Source organism: Pituophis catenifer, unplaced genomic scaffold (assembly GCF_029215685.1).
Source record: "Pituophis catenifer annectens isolate HBS135680 unplaced genomic scaffold, rPitCat1.0.hap2 SCAF_3, whole genome shotgun sequence".
NCBI lineage: Eukaryota > Metazoa > Chordata > Lepidosauria > Squamata > Colubridae > Pituophis > Pituophis catenifer.
This window is the reverse complement of record NW_027256883.1, coordinates 193,815,446-193,842,387: the sequence shown is the minus strand read 5'-3', so window position 1 is coordinate 193,842,387 and position 26,942 is coordinate 193,815,446. Positions and strand designations below refer to the sequence as shown.

The 26,942-nt window shown below is 39.6% G+C and overlaps 1 protein-coding gene across 1 annotated transcript in view; it reads left to right on the top strand.

Annotated features, from left to right (window-relative positions):
• Positions 1-24,856, top strand: part of PTGIS (prostaglandin I2 synthase) — a 49,240-nt gene extending 24,384 nt beyond the window's left edge. Inside the window, exons 5-10 of the mRNA XM_070940040.1 lie at positions 4,827-4,981; positions 9,384-9,565; positions 16,444-16,615; positions 19,596-19,777; positions 23,169-23,320; positions 24,709-24,856. Of these exons, the coding sequence (XP_070796141.1) occupies positions 4,827-4,981; positions 9,384-9,565; positions 16,444-16,615; positions 19,596-19,777; positions 23,169-23,320; positions 24,709-24,856 (991 nt within the window). The remainder of the gene's footprint in view (positions 1-4,826; positions 4,982-9,383; positions 9,566-16,443; positions 16,616-19,595; positions 19,778-23,168; positions 23,321-24,708) is intronic.
• The last annotated feature ends 2,086 nt before the right edge of the window (positions 24,857-26,942 follow it).

Genomic DNA, 26,942 nt, shown 5'->3' with positions numbered 1-26,942 from the left:
TTCTATAATCACAAAATCATTCCAATCACCAAAGCTAAAACCAAAGTTCCAATTTTTTTTTTCAGATTTGAGTAAAAAGTCCAGAAGTGGTTTCCAAATAGAAACAAAGCCAGACAAATACTTTTCTTTAATTAAAACAATGAATGTTTCTGCTAACTCCATCACCTTTACCATCCATTCTTCCATTGTGGGAATTAGTGTGTTTTTCCATCCTTGTTTATATTAGATTCTTGCTGCTGTCAACACATACAGTAACAAAGTTTTGAACTTTCATTCAAATTCCTTATCCATCAAACCTAAAAGGAAAAATTCTGGTTTCATTATTTATATTTATTTTAAGATAAATATGCCAATATGCTTTATCATAAATTCATCAGAGATGATAAAAAAATACCCTCTTTACAGTTGCATTGCCAACATACATTTGAAATTCTCCTACACATTTTTTGACAACTTGTCAAGTGTTAAAAACTAATAAGACACATTTGTACATCCTGAACAAGTTTCCAAGGAGGTCTGCTTGGGTTCAACACGAAGAGTTGAGAGGGCCTCCAACAGGACCTCCAGTGAGGGAACTTAAGGCCAATGTCTCAGCCTTTTTGCTCTTGTTTCCTTTTCCTACTCCTCTGTTCTATTGCAGGTAGTCCTCAACTTACAACAGTTCATTTAGTGACCATTCAAAGTTACAAGGGCGCTGAAAAAAGTGACTTATGACTGTTTTTCACACTTACATTGTAACCATTGCAGCATCCCCAAGATCATGTGATAAAAATTCGGACGCTTGGCAACTGGTTCATATTTATGACAGTTGCAGTGTCCCAAGATCATGTGATTCCCTTTTGTGACCTTCTGACAAGCAAAGTCAATGGCGGAGCCAAATCCACTCAGCAACTGTGTCACTCACTTAACAACTGCAGCGATTCACTTAACCGTGGTGGCGCAGTAGTCAGAGTGCAGTACTGCAGGTTACTTCTGCTGCCTGCTGGCTGCCTGCAATTTGGCAATTCAAATCTCACCATGCTCAAGGTTGACTCAGCCTTCCATCCTTCCAAGGTGGGTTAAATGAGGACCCAGATTATTGGGGGCAATATGCTGACTCTGTAAACCGCTTAGAGAGGGCTGTAAAGGACTGTAAAGCAGTATATACTGTACTTTTCGGAGTATAAGACACACTTCCCCTCCCTAAAAGAGGGTGGAAATGTTGGTGCATCTTATACACCAAATACAGCCATTTTTGGCCTCCCGAAACCTCATCCTGTGCAGCCTGTTTTCACCAAAAACAGGCCCATTTTTTGCAAAAACAGGATGTGCAGAGGGTTTGGGAGGCCTGCAGAGTGCTCCTGGAGGCTGGAGAGGGCAAAAACGTGACACGTGGGGGATTTGGGAGGCTAAAAATGGAGGTGTTTTTTGCAAAAATGGGGGCGTTTTTGTCCTCCCCAGCCCCCAGGAGCACTCTGCAGGCCTTCTAAACCCTCTGTGTGCCCCATTTTTGCAAAAAACGGGCCCATTTTTGGCCTCCCAAAACCTCCACGTGTTGGGCCTGTTTTTCACAAAAACAGGGAGTGCAGAGGGTTTGGGAGGCCTGGAGGCTAGGGAGGGCAAAAACTTTTTTTTTCTTGTTTACCTCTTCGAAATCTTGGTGTGTCTTATACTCTTATTGTCCGAAAAATAAGTCTTCTATTGCTATTGCTAACAACTGTAGCAAGAAAGGTCATAAAATGGGGCAAAATTCATTTGACAACTTAAGTTTAGCAACAGAAACATTGTGCTCAATTGTGGTCGTAAGTCGAGGAGTACCTGTTCCTGTTCTCCTCTCCGAGTTAAACAACAGAGTAGTGCCAGAAGAAAAAGAAACGTGGCAAGCTCCCACTTGCTTTGCTGGCTGTCTCAATGTCTGTATGTGATCAAAGCATAAAAACAAAGAAGCCGACAAAAGCAGAACAAGATAGGTAGTTCCAATGAGCTCGTTTGGCTCTCCTGGTATCTGGAAGGGGTTCTGCACTTTTTCATTAAACAAAGAAATTGAAATCGAGTGCTCTTTCTTATAGTCAAGATTTCAATGATCTGCTCTCACACAATGGAGCTACCAAGCTGCAGAATGTTGATAAAAAATGTTTATTGAATGGCTGCATATGAATGAACTTTATGCAACATGCATAGGAAATGTCATGAAAAAGCAACATACAAATTTCAGCTGAACATTTTAGGCACGTAGGGGATCAAAAAACAGCCATGATCGCATTTCAGAATGTAGGATCCAGTTTCCATACACAATCCAATTTCTTGTCCAAAACGTACTGTAGATCACATTGTAAACTACTAAGACTTGTGCTCAGTTATGGCTTTTAGAATGAGAGAAAATTATTCTTCTCTTTCTGATTAATTTCCTAAAGATCTTCCAAGTACTGCTGTCTTGTATATAAGGATTAGAAGGGAGCTTGGAGATCATCGAGTCCAATTCTCTGCCCAGTATAGAAATTCATTATTCCAAAATACCCCACAGTTGGCCTCTAGCCAATCTTTAAGATTTCCAGCTAAGGAGAGTCCATTATCTCCCAAAGCTTTCTTTTTCCTTTGTTGAACATTTTTTATTGTTAGGAAAATGCTTTGCAGTTGAGACCTATCATATTTTTCAGAGTATAAGATGCACCAGAGTATAAGACGCACCTTAGTTTTTGGGGAGGAAAATAAGAAAAAAGCTGATTGGCAGGTGGATTGGCCTCCCAGAATACCCACAATCAGCTGTTCCCAGAGGTGAATTTTAGCAACAGGTTCCTTGGTTGTGAGCTCTGTGCCTTGCTTCTTTTTGCTTTTTTTTCTGCCTCTGAAACATCTGAAACTCTGTTTCAGAAAAAACTTTTTTTCCTGCCTCTGAAAGCCTCCAAAACAGCTTCACAAAAAAAGCCTCTGAAGCAGTGGTGGGTTCCTCCCGGTTCGGCCGAGCCGGTAGTGGTGATGAACCGGTTCTCTTTGTCTGGGAGCTGGGCCTTCCCGCCCGCCCCCGCATTATTCCTACCTTTATTTCTTCTTTTTTAGCCCAGCTGATAGGTGCGGCAGAGTGGATTGCCACACTTCAGCTGGGCAGATACCTAACGTGTGGCGATGGCGCGCAAAGCGTGTGCACAAAGAGAACCGGTAGTAAAGCCAGTTGGACCCCACCACTGCTCTGAAGCTCTTTTTGGGGGATTCTTTTCTGAAGCTCTGTTTGGAGGCTTTTTTTTTCTGAAGCTCTGTTTGGGGGATTCTTTTTTGAAACTTCCTTTCTGATGCTTTTTTCAGCCTCTGAAATCTCCGTTTGAGAAGCTGGGCAGGGCTACATTCAGAGTATAAGACACACCCAGATTTTCACCCTCTTTCTTTGGGGGAAAAGGTGTGTTTTATATTCCGAAAAATACAGTAAATAGATCTAAGATCATTCCAAGTTTCCTGGTACCTTATCATATTGTTTGTTTTTCTATGGACACGTGCTGTGGCACATTAACATAGATAGCTTTTGTTGTTTTAATGTTTTATGTTTTAACCGATGCTTTATAGTTTTTAAAATTATCCTCTGGTAAAGTTACCCTGTGGTAAGATGGGCGGTCAATAAATTTGACAGACAGACAGACAGATAGACAAGCAGACAGACAGTTTTATAGTTTTTAAAATAAATGTATATGTCTCTTAATTTTTGATTGGGTGCTGGCTAGAGTTGTTTGAAGATGGGTGACTATATAAATGTTTAACTTAAATTAAATAAATGCTCCAGTTTGTCAATGCCCTTGCTAAAATATAGTGCCCAATACAAGACACAATATTATGTATATGGTCTGATCACTGCTGATGTTCTGCCCCAGCTACAGACCCCAAAGAACGCAGCACACACAAAGTCTGTACAAACCTTAGTTTACTAAATTAACTCAGTCTTTTTCAAACAAAGGCTGTTAATTAACTTTCTTAACAGCCTACAAGAACCCAAAGAATAAATAATCGTAATCTTACTATGATTGGCAGAAAGCCCAGAAGCAATTTGCAGGAAACTGATAAGAGAACTAAGATCAAGACGCAACGGAGAGTGAACGAAGTTGTTCCCTGCAAATTGCCTTAGTGGTCATCCTTCCTTAAATAGGCTAAGGGAGTGGCCAATTAGCCCCAAGCCTTACTCTCGAGGAGACCTCCTCCTGAGGAACCACTCCTGCCTTTTGGCAGCTCTGCGTACCTGTGCATCGAGAAGAGGCTCCTCCTCATCTTCCTCTTCACTTATGGGAGCTTCTGGAGGTTCTGAAGGCCCTGGCTGAATCCCCGCCTCTGGCACCACATCTTCTCCAGCCTCCTCATTGTCTGACTCGAGTGCCAGCTGCACAGGCTGCTGGCGCAGCACCACACCAGCCTCCTCGCTGTCGGAATCAGCTACTAGCTGCACAGGCCGCTGACTGGCCACAACAGCTGAATAGAGCAGTGTACCACCAAGATACCCAGAACTTTTTTTGCAAGTACTGCTAACCATACTGGATACCATACTATCATATACTGTTTCCCAGGGGTGGTATTCACTTCCCTTCGCTACTGGTTCACAAATGTGAGCGCGTGCCCATCGCACATGTGCAGAGCGTCAACGACGGGACATGATGATGTCCCGGTGGGTGGGTGGAGCCTCCCACAGCCGCCGCTACCGGTTCACACAAACTGGATAGAACCGGATGAATACCACCACTGCTGTTTCCTATCTAAATGAAAAACTCTGTATTTGTCTTGAAATTCATTTTTCTGCTTAGTAGCTATTATTCTAGCTCTATTTCACAATTTTTAAATAATTGTTTTAATCGCTTCCCTTCCTAATCCTGCAGAGCTGGATTCTTGACATTGTATGGAAATGAAAGCAAGAATTATGAAGATGTTAACTGTCAAGCTAAAGATCGAGCTCATTCGATGGAAGTTTATAATGTATATTATAAATTAGACCGATTTTTGATGAAAGCTGCCCGGTCGACTTTAAGTGGAGGTAAGTGTCATTGGTAAAAGAAATATCACTTTTAAAATGTCAATGCTTTGAAACCTAAGACTAAACTGAATTTACTTCTTAGAATCAAAACAAGAGCTACATTACATATCTGCAGTGTGTTTGCGCTTCTTATTTAAATGTAACTATAATTTAATTAAATGTAATATTTAAATTAGAATGGTATGTGCAGCAAAAAAATATTAATAGCTAATTATGAGCAAGTGCTGATTAATAATTAGAGATTTTGAAACCAGGAAACTGTACATTCTAGTCCCATTTTAGGCATGAAAGCCATTCGGTAATCCAGAGCAAATCATTCTCTCAATACAAGCCATCTCATAGGGTTAAGTTATTCATAAAAATAATAAAGGTAGGATAAAAAAATAATAATTATTTTTTAAATAATGTCTCAGTAGATTAAAATAACAATAATGTGTCGGCAGATTGACAGATTGTTCATAGTTCACTTCAGAAGATGTATCTGATCTAGATAATTGTAATCTCCAAAAACATATGTTATATAGAAATATATGTAACGGAAAGTTAAGTGATGTGATCATTTTGAGATCTATTTCAAAGGATAAAGGTTTTTTTTTTTTTTTGCTACAGATTATTGATTTTTCAGTGGGACACATCTACCATTGGAAGAACATGGTGTTAATCCATTCAAACCTCACCCCCATGTTCAAAATTCAATTGGGATCCATGATATATATAAGTAGATAGTTGAGATGGGTGGGTGGGTGGGCAGGTAGGTAGGTAGGTAGGTAGGTAGGTAGATGACGGACAGAAGGATAGGTAGGTAGGTAGATAGGTAGATGACAGGCAGATAGATAGATAGATAGATAGATAGATAGATAGATAGATAGATAGATAGTTGACGGACAGAAGGATAGATAGATAGATAGATAGATGACGGACAGAAGGATAGATAGATAGATAGATAGATAGATAGATGATGGACAGAAGGATAGATAGATAGATAGATAGATAGATAGATAGATAGATAGATAGATGACGGACAGAAGGATAGATAGATAGATAGATAGATAGATAGATAGATAGATAGATAAATAGATAGATGACGGACAGAAGGATAGATAGATAGATAATAGATGACGGACAGAAGGATAGATAGATAGATAGATAGATAGATAGATAGATAGATAGATAGATAGATAGATAGATGACGGACAGAAGGATAGATAGATGACGGACAGAAGGATGGATAGATTATAGTATAGTATAGTATAGTATAGTATAGTATAGTATAGTATAGTATAGTATAGAGCTTCCATGTTTAAATTCATGTCTATATTTGCACTATACCTAGTATTTTAATAGGAATATCGTAGCTGCTTTTTCTCTATTAAAGGGGTTTTCCCAGGAACAAAACAAGCAAACAAAACAACAACTATAAAACTACTGAGTAAATGTGATTAATTAATAGAATAAATGCAACCTTATAAAAGAGGTAATGGTAGTAATCTTATTATTGTTGGTGAAGCTTTTTCTTCCTGAAAGAGTAGTAAACAACTACATCATTTAAATGGCACTATTGGGAAAAGGGAATTTACAAGAGGAAATTTACAAACAGTAGATGGTGCCATTGTGCAATCTTTTAGATCCTTTTCATTACAGGCAGTTGGAATGGATAGGTCCATCCAGCTTTCCTCCTCTTGCAGGATGAGATAATAGGGTAATTTTATAACGATTCTGTCAGTGTTTTCAGTCCAAGCTTACAAAACAAGCAGAGCTCTCTTTCTTGCCAGTGTTTAAATTAGTAAAAGTGTTTCAAAGAAAAAAAAATACTTGTAAGTAGGATATTATGCTTTTCAGATCGTGATGTACCCTTTCATCATCAACTTGAACTCTCTTGCATCTATCATCACATTCCAATAAAATAAACATCTTAAAATGAATGCTGTCATTGACAGCTGCAGAAATGACTCAAATGCAGAATCTCATGTATTATGGCTTGCCACCATTTCTCCTGCATGGTGATCCTTTGAAGGTCCTCTGATCTATACAGGTCTGGACCTGCACCTATAATTGGCTAAGACCTGCAATTTGTTTCACCCTTAAAACTGAAAAATACCTAATGAGAACTAGAACGTAAACCACAGAATAGAGGTCTAGTCTAGTCTTTAGCTAGTACATATGCCTTGTTCGATAACAGAGTGCATAATGTTTGAAAAGCTGAGATTGACCCTCTTGAGGCTAGTATGATTGAGGCTGGATTCCTATACCGCTAATTTCTGAGGAGTTGAAATTACTTCTGAGTAGATATGCCTCAATGAGAGCCAGATTGATGAAGCATCAGGCTAGAAACTAGGAGATGGGAAATTCTAGTCCTGCTTTAGGCACAAAACTCAAATTTTTTTACTACCGGTTCTGTGGGCGTGGCTTGGTGAGCGTCATGTGGCTTGATGGGTGTGGCAGGGGAAGGATACTGCAAAATCCCCATTCCTTCCCCACTCCTGGGGGAAGGATATTGCAAAATCTCACCCCACTCTGGGGCCAGCCAGAGGTGGTATTTGCCAGTTCTCCAAACTACTCAAAATTTCCACTACCGGTTCTCCAGAACCTGTCAGAACCTGCTGAATTTCACCCCTGCACAAAACCAACTGTCAGTCCCTCTGTCTCAGCTCTTGCCAAGAAAACTGAAAGGACTTGTCCACCATCCAGGCAATCTCTCTCTCTCACACACAGAGAGAGAAGAGGGGGCGGGAGGGAAGAGGAAGGAAAAGGAAAAGGAAAAAGGAAAAAAAAGAAAAGCCATAGATTGCATTATTTAGAGGAAATAGATAATGTACAATGAAATCATGTGTAAATGTTTATCAATTATTACAGCACCTTCTCAAACAAACACAGAAAACATTTATGCTTCCCACAGCACTTTACCTGGGGAGTACAGTTTATAGAGAGTGAAGAAATAAACTTGTGTATGCACCAATTCTGTTAATGAATGTCCGTAAGAGACTCTGTAGATGCTACTATACCTCCTACCTGTGGTCCCAGGTTGATAAGCAATAGCACCTGCCTCACTAATCACATACAGCTTGCCTCCATCCCTCCCTTTTCTTTCTTTCTTCCTCTGACTTCTTGATCCCTGATTTAATCATAGAAGAGGCTTTCTCAGCCTGATACCTACTAGATGTAAAGAGCGTGCAAGTAATGAAGGTACACAAGACCTGAAAATAAATACATCCTGAGTGATCTGAGCTAAAAACTCAGACATAATGTTTGGCTTTGAGGATCGAATTCTTGCTCACCCGTGAAATTCATGTGGTAGCATGATGGAAAGCTACTTTCATTTATTTATTATCCCTCTTCAGTAAGAACCACAAAGGCCCCTGCCAGAAGAAAGAGAGAGAATAGGGAAAATAGTAGTATATAAATTAATAGATAATACAATTTACGATAACTAAAAATAAGTTAAGCTTAGTAGATGGAAATTTAGGATTAGGTAATTTAATTGTATTATTAACATTAATAGTATGTTAAAGTATATTGTGAATTTAAAATATTAAGGATTAGAAATTGTGAGGATTTTGAGATACACTCCCAGGATTGATTAAATATTGTTAATATTTGGCTTTATTAGTAATGCTACACATTTGGAATATTGAAGTTATGGTGGAATAATGAGTAATTCTTAAAATATTAAATATTAGTAATTTAGTAGGGGATAACAAATACATAGGGCAAAGAAATGTTATCTATGTTTAAAGGAGCCTTGGTAGTACAGTGGTTTAATGCACCCTGTAATTAACACAGCTGCCTGCAATTTCTGCAGGTTCGAATCTTACCAGGCTCAAGGTTGACTCAGCCTTCCATCCTTTCTAAGGTAGGTTAAATGAGGACCCAGTTTGTGGGGGCAATAAGCTGACTTTGTATAAATATACAAAAGTATGAAAGCTATTGCTTAACGCATTGTAAGCCACCCTGAGTCTCCGGAGAAGGGCGGCATATAAATCAAATTTTTTTAAAAAAATGAATTAATGGGAAAAATGATAAAGAATTATGAAGAGAAAATAGTATTGTTGAAGTTGGAAGATTAGGATTACACATACTTATTTATATATTATTGTTAGCATTGTTTAAAAAAGATTTGACCCAGTCAATACATTGTCCACAAAATATATATGGTGTGAAAAGAAAATTGCAAATAAAACATGTTTGAGAGAGAGAGAGAGAGAGAGAGAGAGAGAGAGAGAGAGAGAGAGAGAGAGATTATAAATTTATTTTCATAAAATATGTAATAAAAGTTGAGAACATCTCTACTTTACGTGGTTGTTTTCAGGATAAAATAAGATAGGCCTTCTGATTTTATTGGAGGAAGGCCCCAATAATCACCACCTATCATCCATATTTATATCTTTGGTACTTCTCTGTATAGTGGAAAAACAGAAATTTTACAACACCAGGAAGGATCTTTGGAATTTATTTTCTATGGAAAGACTGGACAGCCGAGCAAACCGAAGTGTTTGGTTGAACATCTATAAGGAACACTTGGTAGACCTTGGTGTGAATGAAGATATGCAAACTAGAGCCATGGTACTGCAACTCTGGAGTACTCAGGTAAACATGCAATTTTACTTCCTGCATTTCATCCTCTTTATGGTTTCTCAATCTTAAGTTCCATCCTCTTACACGAACTATTTATATGCAAAGGATAGAGTTTAGAAAAACATACCTATGGCCCAGAATCAATTGAAAAATATAAATATTGTATGTTAATATCAGCCTTCCATCATGGACCACTTGTTCCTTATTAACACTAATGGCAGGACATAATGTCTATGGAGTTTCTCTCAAAGGTGCTTTTTTCAAAAGGCAGCTGGACTTTTCTTGTTTTTTTTCCTCCTTGAAAATGTGTCACTCCTCATCTAAGAAGCTTCTTCAAACTGGATGAAAAACGAAAAGTTTTCAAGGAAAAAACCCAACAAAAGCCCAGTTACCTTTTGAAAAAAGCACCTTTGGAGCAGGAAAGAATGTACTCTTATCTCTGCCAGCTGGAGATCTTTAGTGGGGTTCTGGAAGGAATGAAAGAATCGTCAAAAGGAGAAAGTGGATGAGGCCTCACTGTGTATCTGGGTTCTGACCTAGGCTCCCTTAACAAGCAGGAGGCAGGAATTGGTCCTGGTAAAACCTCTTTTATTTACACGACTGTGAATTACGTTCATTCAAAGTCAGCAAGGTTTGTCCAAACAGTTTTTCAAAGGAATATTTCTCAACACACCTTATCTCATTTGGCAAGCTGCCACGTAACTTGTTTCCAACCGCAGTACAAGGCAAAACTTGGCACAGCATCTCTCAGAGTCATTGAACGAACGAATTGTTTCCTGCAAAAGCCCATTCCCTGTTTGCTCCTCTTTTATTTCCTGTGGGAGGGGACAATCACCTCCAAGGTGTGGCTTTACTCCTGAGTCGACACTGCTTTCTGAGTTGTTCTTGTCTTCTGGCAGCTCTGCGCATGCGCACACTGGGAACAGGCTCCAGCTGTTCCTCTGCCTTGCTGCTGTCTAACTCCCTCTCTGCCTCCGACGCAGAGCCCTCATCCGAGCTTTCCCCAGCCCCCAGGACTGGCCAAAGTTCCTCCCAAACCTCCTCACTGTCCAACTCTGCTGCCAGCTCTGCTGGCCACCGGTGGGCCACAACATTGGGAAAAGGTGCATGAGAATGAGCGGGAAGCTTGATGGTCTTGAGGGGCAAAATGGTTCCTCATTTATTGGTGATCATTGATGACAAATACCCTGATTTTTTTTTTTTTGAAAAAAATAACCCCCATGTGTATACTACTCGAAATACTATTAATGTTTGTGTAGTGTCAGTCTTCAATTGGGATAATCAATACTAGGCCTGCCAACATCTCCAATAGTGGACTTCGTGTTTACATCTTCCTTTGATGTGTTCAGGTTGGTAAAGGGTTCCCTGTATGGAAAATCTATCCATCTGCATGTAGATGATTGGAATTGGATTTACATGATTAAAAGTAGTGACCCCCTAAAAAAAAAATAGAGGATTGATTTTTTTTCCCCCTTGATCCCTTTGGAATTATCTTCCTTTGACTGCCACAAGGTACATAAGTAAACTCAGAAAATATGTGAGTTTCTATAGCAATAATTGCATTTTTTTTTTGTTCCAATGTTTGGTTTCAAACAGTCAGCCCACTCCTATTTTCTACCTTCAGTTTTAGAAACGTTGAACACGGCAGACTGTAATGAGAGATGCTCTAATTCAGTGTTTTTCAAACTTGGCAATTTTAAGATAGGAAGACTTCAACTCCTAGAATTCTCTAGCCAGCAAACTGACTGGGAATTCTGTGAGTTGAAGTCCACACATCTTAAAGTTGCCAAGTTTGAAAACCCCTGCTGTAATTCATGTAAAACAGGCTGGGAAGGCTGTTTTTTAACCCATGTCTCATCTAGAAAAGAGACCTGCACGCTGCAGAAGACAACGTTGAAACAAAGCAGAGATAGATCAGATCTCTGAACAGGAGGTATAGTTGAAAGAGAGGCTGCAGTGTAGAGAGGGTATGTACAGTAAATTGGATGTACAGGAAGTTGGCTTATTTCCCCATGAGGAAGAAAGATTGAAAATAAAATCATTATAATAACGTTAATAGTATTATAATCATAATGGAAGAGAAATCATTTATCAAAAGTAGAGTACCGTTACATATAAAACTTCTCAGTTGCAGTTCTTTGTGTCTTTATGACTCTGGTTAGAAAAGTTATTGAGTAGCTAACAGGAGAGAAACCCTTGCATGAAATCTTAAAGGAGTGGTTAAAAATATGGAGCTAAATGGATAAGTACTCTGATATTTTATAAGATGGCTCATATTTTTTTTATAGTGACAAATGTGAATTTTACTCTCAGGAACCCCTTGAACCTGCATACCAAGGGCACACACAATACTTCAGTGGCTAGACCTCTTTTTTGGCACACCTAAAAATAATAAAAAGTACTGTGTTTGCCATCTCAATGTTTTTTAAAAGGACAGGTGAGATTTCTGAGTCAAATATGAAAGATCTGTTTCTTGTTCTTTAGCACAGGGGTTTCCAACCTTGGCAACTTTACGACTTGTGGACTTCAACTCCCAGAATTCCTCAGCCAGCGCATGCAATATAATTGGAAGCCCTGATCTAAAATATTTAATTTCCTGTCCCTCTCATAATAATTATCCTGACTTGTGTTAGCAAATCTGCTCCCCAAGACACTCCAAGCTTCAGTTCTTATACATTGAAAAGAGACAATAAGAATTTTTAGAATGCAGCTTTCAAGGCAGCAAGAGAGACTCCCCCCCCATCCTACAACATGAATAGATCCATTTGGTCACCACATTTAATAATTAAAAGCCCGGATGCACTTTGATTCTCTTGCCTCCACCCCACTTTTAATGGCTGCACTTTAATTAAAAGAACAGCCATCCTTAAAAAAAAAAAAAAACCCAAGCAAGAACAAAATCTTGCATCTCACCCTTCCAAAATCAGCATGTATTATTTATTCTTTGCACTTCTCTCTATTGGATTTGATGTACTCTTGATGTACTTGCAATCAACAATAGTGCTGTATTGCATTTCACTTCATCTCAATTTTAATAAGCAAGCAGAGAACAATAGGAAATGCTGGGGCTTCCTGTTTTCTGTTTCTCAGATTCTGAAATAAGCATTCCTGTGAGATGCAGTGGTGAGAAAGAATGGCCGTGGTTAGGGAATATCGAGTTGTTCCCAAGAACCAAGTCTCCATATTGCACTGCTTAAAGCTGGCTAGCCAGCTTGCTTCCTTGTTTGTTTGTTTGTTTGTCTGTTTATTTATTTACACTTACCACCTGACTCCAATCTGTTCGTTTGCTTATTAAATTTCTATGCTGCCATCTTCCCTATAAGGTAACTCTTTGATGGCCCATAACATAAAAACAAATTTTAAAAATACTGTATTTTTCGGAATATAAAACGCACCTTTTTCTCCCCAAAAGGGGGTGAAAATTTAGGTGTGTCTTATACACCGAATGTAACCCCGCCCACCCACTGGCCTCCACCCGTTGGCCTCTGCCTCCCAGCAGTTATCTCCTTGCGAGGAAACAGCAAGAAAAAACAGCTCCTTTCAGCTTCAGCACAGGCTAATTAGCACAAGTTGATTGGATCGACCTCCTGACTCTCAGCTGATTTGCCCTCAGCTGTTTTGCGCAGGACTCTGCTGCTTGCTGCAAAGAGGTAAATTGCTGGAGCAGATTTTTTTTCCCCTTGTGCTAATCAAGCTATGCTGAAAACGAAAATGAAAGTAAAGCAGGCTGTTTGATGTTTGCTGCAACGAGGCAAAATTGCTCAGAGGCAGAGGGAGATTTCTTTTTCTTCTTTTCCTCGCCAAAAAAGATAGGTGCATCTTATACTCCGGTGCATCTTATACTCCGAAAAATATGGTAAATAAGCAAAAAGCATATAACAATACCAATAACAAAATGGCTAACCCAAACAATGAAACAAACATGTCATAGACTGGAAGGGACTTTAACCATCTTCCTGCTTGTCTCATTTTCATCTGAACTGAGAAAAGATTTTACGCACATAAGGATGACCAATATTATAAAAGGACCTCTAAACAACATACATGAGCAAGGTGACATACGTCACCTTTAGAATGCTATTGAATGCCTAGAAGATGGAACTAAATGGATAAGATTGAAAAGTGATACAAATTGAAAATCAAATACTTTGGTCTCTGCTATTTTACCATCATTCTTTAGGGGGGAAAATGGCAAGATACAGAATTTGAAAAGAACACGAAAACCAAATGCAGCTCTTTGGAATAATGACTCTGACAGTAGAGATATCTTCATGAAATCTGCAGGTTTTAATAGCTGGACAGGTTTATAATGGGAGAGGCATACTCAGCTTTGCCCTTGGCATGGTGATAGACTATCCAAGAAGTTCCTTTTTTTACTTTTCTTAATTGTGGCCACTAGAAGTATCTCAGAACCACATGAAAGGTGTTAGTGTCCAAAATGAGCTGTCATATCTCTTTTTTAAGTTACCAGGGGAAATATAACAGCAGTCTCAGTAATGAAGAATAGTAGGAATACAGGTTCCTAGAAAAAAATGGACATTAGGAATATTCTGAGTTTTTGTATAACCTGGGGGTTCATGAGGGCTCCCACACAACTGCTGTTTAGCCCAATTTATTAATGGATTGGAGCAGGGGTGGGTTCTAGTTACCTTTACTACCGGTTTGTAATAGGATCGTGCACACGCGCTCGCTTCGCATGCGCAGATCGCCGATGACGACATCCGGGGCAGTGGGCAGGGCCTCCCGCCAGTTTTACTACCGGTTCTTGCGAACCAGTCCGAACCAGGGGCAACCCATCACTGGATTGGAGGTGTCACAAATGCAAAATTCTCAAGAAGAGCACTTCAGTTATTATTCCAGTTTCCAGCCCAAAACATCTGTATATTTTTTTCCTAAGTGCTAGGAATATAAATCATTTTAAAACTATAAAACATTTCAAAAATAACCCAGGAGAAAAAACAAAGGCCACTAGATCTCTCCTTGATTTAGCTAGTGAACAGTTTGCAGGCAATCCAGGTTATTATGTTCAGATTTCCCCAGCATTTCTCCTCCTAGTAGATGCCTCCAAGCTTCAAAGGCTACCTTTGCAGTCCTGATCCTGGATAGTATAGTGCTGTTCTAATGGGTTTAATTTTCTTGAGAAATAAAGCTCTATGTTTTTGCTGCATCTTATAGCAAAATGTCTTACTGCAAAAATCAGAAGTACTAGTGTCCTTTATAAAATGGCCAAGTAGGATCAGGATATTGCAGGATGGGCTGAGTAGAAAAAGACCTCCTTTAGCTTTTTTTAAAGTTTCCAGACTAGGGTTTTTCATCTAAATATTTTAAAACCAGTGGGTTAAAATTTGTTGTTAAAGTGCAGTGATAATTTGCAAAGCCCTTTAATCTCTGTATAAATCTTAGATCTCCCTCAAATCATGGGGAGTACTGGGATTCCTGAGAAAGGAGAGCTTGCATGGGCATAATCTGATCCAAGATCTTAGACACACCCTTCTTACAAGTGGCAGCCCGGATTTCAGATGGTTCAACCTCCCTGTGGTAGGTCATGACACTGGAGAATCCCAAGAAATCAGAATATGATCCAATCACGACAAAGGAGGTAGCACAAGCTCCCGCCATTTTGGATCATATTGCCACTGCTCTGACAGGAACATCAAATCTAGAATGTGACCATTGTCCTGAGTCAGACTTTGGATCAGTGGTGGGTTGTCCCTAGTTCGGACCTGTTCGCAAGAACCAGTAGTAAAACCGGCGGGAGGCTTCATCCCACCGACCCCAACGTCATCAGAAAGCTTCTGCATATCCACAGAAGAGAGAGAGAGAGAGAGAGAGAGAGAGAGAGCAAAGTAAGCACATGCGCGGCCCCATTGCGAACCAGTAATAAAGGTAAATACAACCCTCCCCTGCTCTGGAAGGTCTGGGATAGGCCCAAGGCTGTCATGGAAGCTATGAACTTCAAAGCCACTCAGACGCCATTCTCAGGGAAGGGAGATTAACCTTAGAGTCGTAAATCTGGGGACCTCCACGTCCAACCTGAACAAATGGAGTCAAACAGCTCAGGCAGGGAAGTTGCTATGCAGCATGGAAGTTGATACAACAGCAATAATCCCAAATGATCCTTAGAGCCTAACTTAATGAACTGAGTCTCACAACCAGGGATCTGTGAGGCACAGCTCCTGAAGTCACAAGAGATTCCCTGATAACGATTCTCATAAATCTTTCCCTACCCCAGAGTTTTGGTTGATACCACATTGAAATACAGCCGGGCAAATTTCAGAAAGGAAAACCCCCATTTCAGAACCCAGCCAAGCCTTGGTAATACAATGCTGGTTTGCTAAATGTCTATGGAGATTCTCCATTCTCATTTTGGGTCATGGTTGTCCCAAAGATGCTTTTTTCAAGGGGCAACTGGACTTTCTGGTACCAAAAAATTCAGTTGCCTCTTGAAAAAGCATCTTTGGGACAATGCTGGTTCGCCCTCTCATCCATAATTTAACTGTGGATGAGAAAAGCCTTATTACAGACTGAGCTGGCATTCAGTAGCAGCAACTGAAGGCCAGGTTGAGAATATGGTTAAATGAGTACATTAAGGTATTATGAAATTTGTTAGATTTCTAAAGCAGCTATTAGTTTGTGTGTATAGTATCGCTAATACTGTGGAAGGCTTAGGGTTATTTCTCAGCTTTTCAAGGCAGTCCTTCTAAGGCCACCCTGTTGTTCATTTATTAAACTGCTAATGTGGAACTTTCTTATTGAAGGTGAAACAGACCCTGTTGATTTTAACCAAAAGGATATTTAAATTGGATCAGATTTTGTTGCTTTGTGATAAAGTTCTATATGTGTTCTCTGGCATTAAATTCTGTCTGATTCCTTTGTTGTTTCTTTTTTAGAGTAATGCTGGCCCAGCAGTTTTTTGGCTTCTCCTGTTTCTTTTAAAACATCCTCCAGTCATGGCAGCAATTCAAGCTGAAATGGAAAAACTATTTAGAAACAGACGATTAGCAACCAGGCCAATTTGTGAGATAATCAACCAAGACGTTTTGGATAGCACACCCATTTTTGGTTAGTAACATGTCATTCATCTAGCCCTGAGCAATTTAATTCCTTAAGTGTCAGTTAAATATTTACCACTGTCATCACTGGATCTGGGAAAGCTTCTTACACCATCCTATCTGTCTCTTTGATTTTCTTTACTTAAAGCATAGCGAATATCAGATTTTCCCTTTAGCTGTCTCCATGTTGTATCCAGTCTTTTTATCTTGGTAAACATGTGGAAATGATCACCGAGAGGAAGGCAGCAGTATGTGCCTAGGTGCCATGTCTTTCAAATTCAGGGTTGGCAAAGTTTGAGAGAAAATCCCAAAAACATCCAGTGACATCCAAGATGACCTTGAAATGAGAGCTGTCTTGGGCAGGAAAAGCACCCCTGCATAGGATATAATGGAATTATTTATGGAAGCCATTATTGTAGACTTCATTTATATTACAGTGGGGAACTAACTTTCCATTTGGTTCACAGCCAGTCAAGTTAACCAGTCTGATCATTGTCTCTGTTTCCCTTGCTGTATAACCCCAACAATCTTTTCAGTAGCCAATGTTTAATGAAAAAATAAAAGTATTCTCTTATCCTGTTTGTAGCTATTCCTGCACCCTTAATAGTGGCTGTTAACCATGAATTAGCTATTAATTCAGGTGTATAGAACCCCAGACGAGGGTTATAAATTGAGCTAATCAACAATAAGCCAAAGTTGCAGATGTTGATTAAAGAGAAATATCTTACGGTAACTATAATCTGATCTATTGAGGATTGGGCTGCATGGCCAATTGGAGTTTATGCATATGATTGTATGATGGCATATACTTAATCAGCAACCAATGTATTGCAGTGTCAAAAGCTGTATCTCAGGTTAAATGGGAAATGTTCAGTATGTTCCATCTAACTTTCAAGGTCTTCTGCTACCACTGTGCCCTCTTTCTCACATTTCATCTCATCCCTAGTCTGAGATTTGCAAAAAGTACTTTCAAAATGTAGTAAGGGGACCTCTGAAAAGACATAGCAACCTTTCAGTAGAGGACAGAATTGTAATTTTAAATCATGACATTTAACTCTCAGATTCCTACAATTTCTTTGCCCCAGTCACGTCTCCTTTAAGAAAATGCAGATGATCTATATTTAGAACTGCTATTAAAACTAGCAGTAAAGCATTTTAATTGCAGTCTTTGTGCTAAAGATCAGCATATGCCTCGCAAAAACCCCTTTATAAATACAAAAAGAAATCGCCAATAATCCTATTAAAATCAAAGGCTAAAGTAAGTTCCATGTTGTCAGCATCTTAATACAGTATTAGTCTCAGCCGTAGGTATATAGAAAAATGTGTTACCTCTCATACAAAATACATATCATCACATAACATCACATGGTGAAGGTAACTGTTTCAACACAACTGAACTGTATGATTGGAAACTGCCTTTTCTCCATGGGAAAATTCCCAACACAAAAAATAGATGAATGGGTAAAAGAAATTGTAGCATTATCTTTGCCCTCTGCTGATTCGCTTTTTATAGAAAGTTTTTTTCTCTCCCTCTCTTCATTCTTGAATAGAATAGAATAGAATAGAATAGAATAGAATAGAATAGAATAGAATAGAATAGAATAGAATAGAATTTTTTTTTGGCCAATTGTGATTGGACACACAAGGAATTTGTCTTTGGTGCATATGCTCTCAGTGTACATAAAGAAAAAATAAAATATATTCATCAAAAATCATCAGATAAAACACTTAGTGATAGTCATAGGTTACTAATAAGCAATCAAGTCATACTAGGAAACAATAAAAACAATATAAGTTTTAAAGATACAAGCAACATGGATATAGCCATAAGTGGGAAGAGATAGGTACTAGTAAGGATGAGAAGAAGAATAGTAATACAGTCTTAGTAGTTAAGACTTAGTATTGCTTAACGCGTTGTAAGCCGCCCTGAGTCTCCGGAGAAGGCAGCATATAAATTAAAGCAAAAAAAAAAAAAATGACAGTGTTGTGGGAATTAGCAGAGTGATAGCAGAGTGATAGCATTCAGGAAAAAACTGTTGTTTGTGTCTTGTTCTGGTGTGCAGAGTCCTATAGCGTCATTGTGAGAGTAGAAGTTGAAACAATTTGTGATACTGCGGTATCACAAACAGTGGTGGGTTGCCCTCAGTTCGCACCGGTTCTATAGAACCGGTAGTAAAACTGGCGGGAGGCTCCACCCACCAACCCCAATGTTACCAAAACGCTTCTGCGCATGTGCAGAAGAGGGTGCATGCGCGCGAGTGAAGCCAGCGTGCGCGCGGCCCCGCTGCGAACCAGTAGTAAAGGTAAGTAGAACCCACCCCTGATCACTAAGATTACATTGCTTCCAGATCTATGGTCCGATTACACTCTGGGTATTACATATAAGAAATGTATAAAACAGGTATGAACACTTCTGCATATCATGCAAAGTTTTTCAACTGTACTTGAATAAGTTACAGTTGACAACGTTTCCATGATGTTCTAAGCCACCAGAAAAGAAAGGGGGAAAAAACCTCCACAGACAATAAACTGGATGCAGTATGCAAACACTATTTATTATTAGATTTTTTTTTTTCATCCTGCCTTTATTATTTTTATAAATAAGGCAACAAACATATCTACTACTGCTTCCTCCTCCTATTTTCCCCCAAAACAACAACCCTGTGAGGTAAGTTGGCTGAGAGAGAAGTCACTCAGCTGGCTTTCGTGTCTAAGCCTGTAGTAAGAAGCAGCAATCTAACGGAATTATATTCTGGCAGGTTTTCTTAGGACCCCAATGTTAGGACAAGAGTTCCTATTACACTTTCTTTATTGCTGGTCTTGTTTCTAAAGGATTTGGCATGATGGGAGTTCGGGTGGCAATTGCGGTGCTGTAAATTGAGCTATGGTTTCTTCCCTGCACACTGATATCATGACAGCCTATCCACACCTTTGCTCCTGGGCTATTTTGGGTGCCATAATTTTCCCTGTGGGTTTTCTGTTTTCTACAGACAGTGCTTTAAATGAAAGCCTACGTTTGTCAGCCGCTCCTTTTATCAGCCGAGAGGTCCTTCAGGACATGGCCCTGAGACTGGCATCTGGCAGAGAGTACCACCTGAGGAAAGGAGATAGGCTTTGCCTCTTCCCATTCATAAGCCCTCAGAGGGACCCTGAAATCTATGAGGAGCCAGAGGTAAAACAGTGCTATTCTGAATCCCGTTTCCCCTGACGACTTTGCTCTGATGTTTGTTTATGCTATGTAGCTTAACTAACTGTATTGAGCAAAGAACTGTGATTATTCTCAGTGCACAGCATTCTTAAGACTTGCCAAAACTACAGGGAATGACATAATGGCAAATCACCTGAGGGAAGAGCTACATGTAGACATTGTATAAGTCAGGTTATGAAGCTAGAAGGCTGTGATCCCAGGAAGAGATCCCAGGAAAAGATCTGGCAGGCTTATCTTATAACTACCAGTGGGCAGATTTTCTCCCTTCATTTGCGGTAGAGCAGGGCTGTCAAACTCACGGCCTGCGGGTCGGATGCATCACGCGCTGGCCATGCCCACGCCTGGTATAGCAAAGGGGGTGGGGAAGTCCCAATACGTCACATGACGACACCGTGTCGCCGTGAGTTTGACAGCCCTGTGGTAGAGCCTTAAAGATCTGGAATGGAACGAGTCACAGCAGCCAGGTGGACGTGGATGAGTGGGTACAGCTGGGTGAGTCTTACTTTGTCAGCATGGCTAGGTAACAGTAACAGAGTTGGAGGGGACTTTGGAGGTCATCTAGTCCAACTCCCTGCTCATGCAGGAGACCTGTACTAGGGATTCGAACCGCCAAACTGCCAACCTTTCTGATCCACCCAGTCATGCCCATCTACCCACACCAACCCATCCACACCAACCTGGCTGTTGTGAGCCGTCCTAGATCAGGGGTGTCAAACTTGCATTGTCACATTGTTATCACATGACGTGTCACAACTTTTTCCCCCTTCACTAAAATGGGTGGGCGTGGCCAGCGTATGACACATCTGGCCCACAGGCTGCCAGTTTGACACCCCTATCCTAGACCCTTAAATATCTATTCTTGGGGGAATTTCTGGAAATGTCACTGCTAAAGACTTCTAATGATACAGCTGTGTTTAAACACAGTGAGTTCAGTACCCAGGTAATCTTCGACTTATGGCCACAATTGGGACAGGAATTTCAGTTGCTGAGAAATGTGGGTTATTAAGTGAGTCATCATGTGACCCAACCCAATTTTATAAACATTTTTACTGTGGTCTTTAAATAAATCATAATGGTTGGTCAGTGTATCACAGGGCTGTTAAGTAAATGATGCAGCGGTTAAGCAAATCCAGCTTCCCAACTGACTTTGCTTGTGGCTGCAGGATGCGATCACAAGATGCAACTGACGTACAGTAAATGTGAGCCAAATGTGAGCAGGTGCCCAAATTATGATCATGGGGGTGGGACAATGGTTGTAACTTCAAGGATCGGTTGTAAGTCATTTTTTCCAAGGATATCTCCGTGCTCTCGTTAAACAAACAGCCAAATGTATAAACAGAGGGATAGAATCAAGATCATGTGAAGTGTTAATACCACTTTATAATGCCTTGGTAAGGCTACACTTGGAATATTGCATTTAGCTTTGGTTGCCACGATGTAAAAAAGATGTGGAAACTCTAGAAAGAGTGCAGAGAAGAGCAACAAAGATGATTAGGGGCTGGAGAACGGTCTCCTAATGAAGAACGGTTGCAGGAACTGGGTATGTCTAGTTTGATGAAGAGAAGGACTAGGGGAGACATGATAGCAGTGTTCCAATATCTCAGGGGTTGCCACAAAGAAGAGGGAGTCAAACTATTCTTCAAAGTCCCTGAGGGTAGAACAAGAAGCAATGGGGGAAAACTAATCAAGGAGAGAAGCAATTTAGAACTAAGGAGAAATTTCCTGACAGAACAATTAATAAGTGGAACAACTTGCCTCCAGAAGTTGTGAATGCTCCAACACTGGAAATTTTTAAGAAGATGTTGGATATCCATTTGTCTGACGTGGTGTAGGGTTTTCTGCCTGGGCAGGGGGTTGGACTAGAAGACCTCCAAGGTCCCTTCCAACTCTGTTATTCTATTCTATTCTATTCTAAAATGTCAAGGACTAACTGTAAAGTTGTCAAAAAAAATAAGTTAGCTTCATATTTGGAGTGGGGAAAAAAAATCAGCCCACCAATGCATCAGTCTTGGGTTCTCTCCCTGCACTGAACGTGTGAACTGATTGCATCAAGAAAGGAATGCAGACCTTCTGTGGGTAACATTAAGATTCGTGATGGTTCTTTCATATCAGCTCAAAAATATGTTTTTTTTTTCTCATAAGATCGGCTCTCAAAGAGTTTTCCCAGGAACAAAAATAGTTTGGATCCATATTTATGATATAAAAATATGATGATATAATAATAGTTAAGAATGTAAAAACCTATCTTGGAATTCCTGTTTGGCTGTTGCTATGGCAACCTATTGCACGTCTTTAAAAATATATCAGTATCTTCCCCAGTTCAGAGAACTTGCTTCTCTTTTACTTCACCTTGTTAATTTTTTTCTTTGTTGACAGAGAGTCACACTAGAACCTGCTTCCTTTTATGAATAATTTCCCAGGAACAATGCTGAGAAAACCATGATAATATTATAACCCAAGTCCAAAATAAACAGTAAATCCTGTGGTTTTTTTCCCCCCTGGGACTGGGAAAAAAGAATCTAAATATAAAAATTCTGATTACTATCACACTTGAAGGAAGGTTAAGATCACAATACAAGAATTCCCACAAATATTCTACTACACACCAACACAAAGGTGATCTGTGGGAGGAAAACTCTTTTATCTATTCTTCCTTCTTCTTCAGCGTAGAGGGAAAAGGTTTGCCTTTCTGTTGAAGGCAAAGTAATGCATAGTTGTTCATTTAGGGAATTGCTGTTCCTTTTACCAGCATAACAAATTATTTTCACAATGTTCAGCAAGGCTTTATAACTAAATTTACTTTGGAGTGGAGCAGTATCCAGAGTGAAGATTATTTTTAAGTAATTGCAATCTTCTCTGTGTTGTTTTTTTTTTAAATAAAAGTATAAGGATCTAGTATGTTGAAGTTTTATTTCCTTCTCTATCAAATTGGAGCTCTTGTTCCTATTTAGGAGTTATGGAGGATAAAAATAATAAGGACAGGATAAAAAAAACTAAAATAAAATTGAAAAATCTAAAATAATACCTTATAGACTTTATCTTATGTAACTACTTCCATTTCTTTTGCCATGTTTTGCAAACAGTAAATATTTTTGATTGCTTCAAGACCTTATTATACTTAACAGGTAGACATTCATGGGATTGAAGTTAATTAGGCTTAGTTTATACCAATTTCAATGGGCCTGATTTGGATCCAGTTCCATCATGTGTCATATAGCCATTTCCTCTCCCATTTATTCTAGTTTAAACTTCTGGATGGAATTTTATACAGCTAAATATCTCAAGTAAGATGTTTTTTAAAAAAATATTGGTTATTTCAAATGAAAAGGAACATTTATCTAAACTTGTTTTTCAGAAGTTCATATATGACCGGTTTCTCAATTCAGATGGCACAGAAAAAAAAGACTTCTATAAAGGAGGACAAAGGCTCAAATATTACAATATGCCATGGGGAGCAGGAATAAATGTCTGCATTGGAAAGTTCTTTGCAGTTAATAGCATCAAACTGTAAGTGAATGCATAACACTGATAAAATACCCATCTCTAAGCATAGTATCATTTAAAGAAAGCCAGGGTTGGCTTGTAGCAGAAGCCAACTTCTTAAAGGCAAAACAAAACGAACAGAAATGTTCATTTGATTTGGTTTCATGGTGTGAATATGGATTGAATCGGGGTGGGCTGGTGGGGGTTTGCAGGGGTTCGGGAGAACCTCTAGCTAAGATTCTGTGCAGTTCAGAGAACCCCCAATCCCACTCCTGGCTGGCCCCTTCCACCCCACCCCTCCCAGGAGTCCTCATGCGGCCCATTTTAGATGCAGGTAAGCGCAAAGCGTGCGTGGAGGCTCAGGGAAGGCGAAAAACAGGCCTACCAGATGTTCGGCCCCCAGAGGGCCTCCGGAGCCTGGGGAGGCCGTTTTCTCCTCCCGGAGGCTCAAGGAAAGCCTCTGGAACCCATGGAAGGCAAAAATGCCCCCAGCACCATGGTGCAGGAGGCTGACTAGGCCACGCTCACCATAGCCATGCCCACCCAGCAACTGGGCAGAGAACCCCTTGCTAAAATTTTTGAAGGCCATCCCTGGATTGAATCCATTTTTAGAACTCTTGATGAAGTCTTCATCTGTTACTCAGATGATACTCCATCTGAGATTACTCCATCTATTTGTTCCAGAGTCAATGTTCATAACCACTCGGAGTAACTTCTCATGAAATGGGCACATAAATAAAATTTACATCTTGTGATCCATCAGACTGAAAGGAGACAAGATGAATGTCAACCACAAGTTCTGTTTTACATGCATGTCTGGTATTACTTTGCAATTCAAAGCAGGAAGCAGACATTAGTTTCCTTATATACCCCAGAATAGATTACTATTCACTGTTAATTAGTAATAGCCTGTCCTCAGTTTGGTAGTTGGTCTGTTGTTCAATTTTGCCTTAGCAAAATTTCAAGGATTCATTTACTGATCCATTTAGAGAGCTTACTGCTGATTGCCTACAAATATCTCAGCCCATACATACTGAGGATTTGTTGTGCCTGCTTTTGTGGGTCTGAAGTGACTGTAAGCCATTGTTTGTGTAAAAAAAAAAAAAAAGTTTCTCTGGATCTTACTGCTGGGTAAATTTGTTAAGAATCACACCTCTGGCCGCCAGTGTCTTTTAGAAATATCCAATAAAGCCACACATTATTCTGAGCAAAGCTGCATAAGATCAGCTGCATAAATTACGTTTAATAGGATAAAGACTCAAAGTGCAAATTTGCATGCTGTACAGCCTAGTTTTACAGTTTAAATATCCCTTCTTTTTTGGTTGAGGCTAGGTGTTTCTACTTCTTGATATTAAATGCAAAGTCAATATCATTGGCTATACTGATTTGTTTTTGCTTCCTCCTATTTACAGATGTGTTTTCCACCTCTTAAACTGTTTTGATTTGGAACTGATAGATCCTGCTAAGGAGATACCAGGCTTTGACACCGGGAGATATGGTTTTGGAATGCTGCAGCCAGAAACGGATGTCAGAATACGATATAAATTGAAAGACCAGTAAAGTGATGGTCCATTTCTCCAGTCATTCTGTCTAGTGCATAATCTGCAAACAAATAATGCTTGTTACCGTGTTTCCCGGAAAATAAGACCCTGTCTTATATTTTTTTGAACCCTGAAATAAGCGCTTGGTCTTATTGCCATGCGCTCAAAAGCCCAATTGGGCTTATTATCAGGGGATGTCTTATTTTGGGGAAAACAGGGTAGTTACCATTGGAATTAATTTTAGGGCTCCATTACTAAAATGGTAATGATTTGATGGCAAATAAGCCGCGGTTGCGCAGTGGTTAGAGTGCAGTACTGCAGGATACTTCTGCTGATCACCAGCTGCCAGCAGTTTGGCAGATCGAATCTCACCAGGCTCAAGGTTGACTCAGCCTTCCATCCTTCCGAGGTCGGTAAAATGAGGACCCAGATTGTTGGGGGCAATATGCTGACTCTGTAAACCACTTAGAGAGGGTTTACATAAAACACTATGAAGCAGTATATAAGTCTAAGTGCTATTGCTATTGCTAAATGTCTAATATTAGACCACATTCTGCCTTTCAATTTCCTGAAACTCTTCTCCCCTTGTAAAAGTGGCTTCAGTTTTTCTACCTCATTCTCAGGATGTTTCAGAAGTCATGAAGAAATTTGTTGTAATATAAGCTATTGTGGGTGAGGCTGTTACTTTTTCAGTTTGACCTCTCTCCATCACTCTGTAGCCTCTCAGGCTTACAATGACTTCTCATCTGAAAAAAGCCCCCTTGTGAAAAACAAGAGGTGTGTGTGTGTGTGTGTGTGTGTGTGTAGATTGTAGGACGAATACTTTACAATGAATTACAAGAATACTTCATTTCTCGTTGGGTACAATCATAATGGAATTAATGCAAAACACCACACTCCTTTTATATGGATTTTAACTGAAATTCCTTTCTGTGTTAAAAAAGAAAAGAAAAGAAAAGGCAGAAGCACTTTGTATAATCAGTTTGAATTCAGAAAAATATTCAGGTCCAGCGCTTCCATCGGTCTTTTTCAACTATGGTCGTCCAGACATGGTGGCTGGGAATTCTGAAAATTGTAGTTAAATGCAGCTGGAAAACATCACGTTAGAGAAGCTGATTTATGTTTATCTATGAAAGTGCAATTTATGCTATTCTGCAAGTTGCTGATATTTTTGATCATATCTTTGCAAACCAGTATTTCTGGGAGGGGGGAGAGAAGGGGAGATGTTGATGCAAATAGACCATTTCAAATAATACACGTGTGCATAATCCATTTAGATTGGCCTTTCTGTGATTAGGAAGCCAACTAAGTTCTGAGTGAATAATAAATATGAATAAAAATAATTTATTGGATTGAAAAGTAACTAAACTATTAACTTACCCTTCTATTCTTAGATTCTTCAAGAAAGATTTTTAAAAAACAATCCAAAAAACCCTGTTATAATATAGAAAGAAGCAGATAGTAACTAGTAACTACATCAAGAACAGTGTATGTGTGTGTTTACATTCATGTATGCGTGTGTATGAGAAACACACATACATTCCCCTGGCTACAGGGGAATCAGTGATGTCAAAATGGCAGACATAATGGCCATATGCACTCCAGACAGATAAAGGGGGCAAGGGTCCTACCCCTTGGTTGCACCTCCCATTTTGATCATGTTTATCTCCGCAGCAAACATAGCTATATAGCCCTGATGTTGTTAATTTGTGGCTATCCAGGATTTCCTACTGTTCACCATGCTAGCTTGCTACTGTTAAGAACAGTATTCCAAAAACATCTGGAGGGCTACAACTTCCCTGCCCCAAAACAATATTGCACACCCAACATCATCACAAAGCCACCTACTGAAAACAGTGTGTTTTTGAGTCAATATAAATAGTAGATAAAAAAAGCAAAACCACAGACCGCTGTTCTGTACCGCAGCATTAAAATGCTGTTATTCGGCCCAGGAACTAGCTTAAGGTATGTCAGCTTAAAGAAATGTTGACCACACTTTACCAACGTCTATTCTGCCCTGACAACAAAGCAGAATTGGGGTGTCTGTCCACACAAGAAGCTGTGGGGAGAAGTGGCATAGAGAATACCTCCTTTAATGTTACATG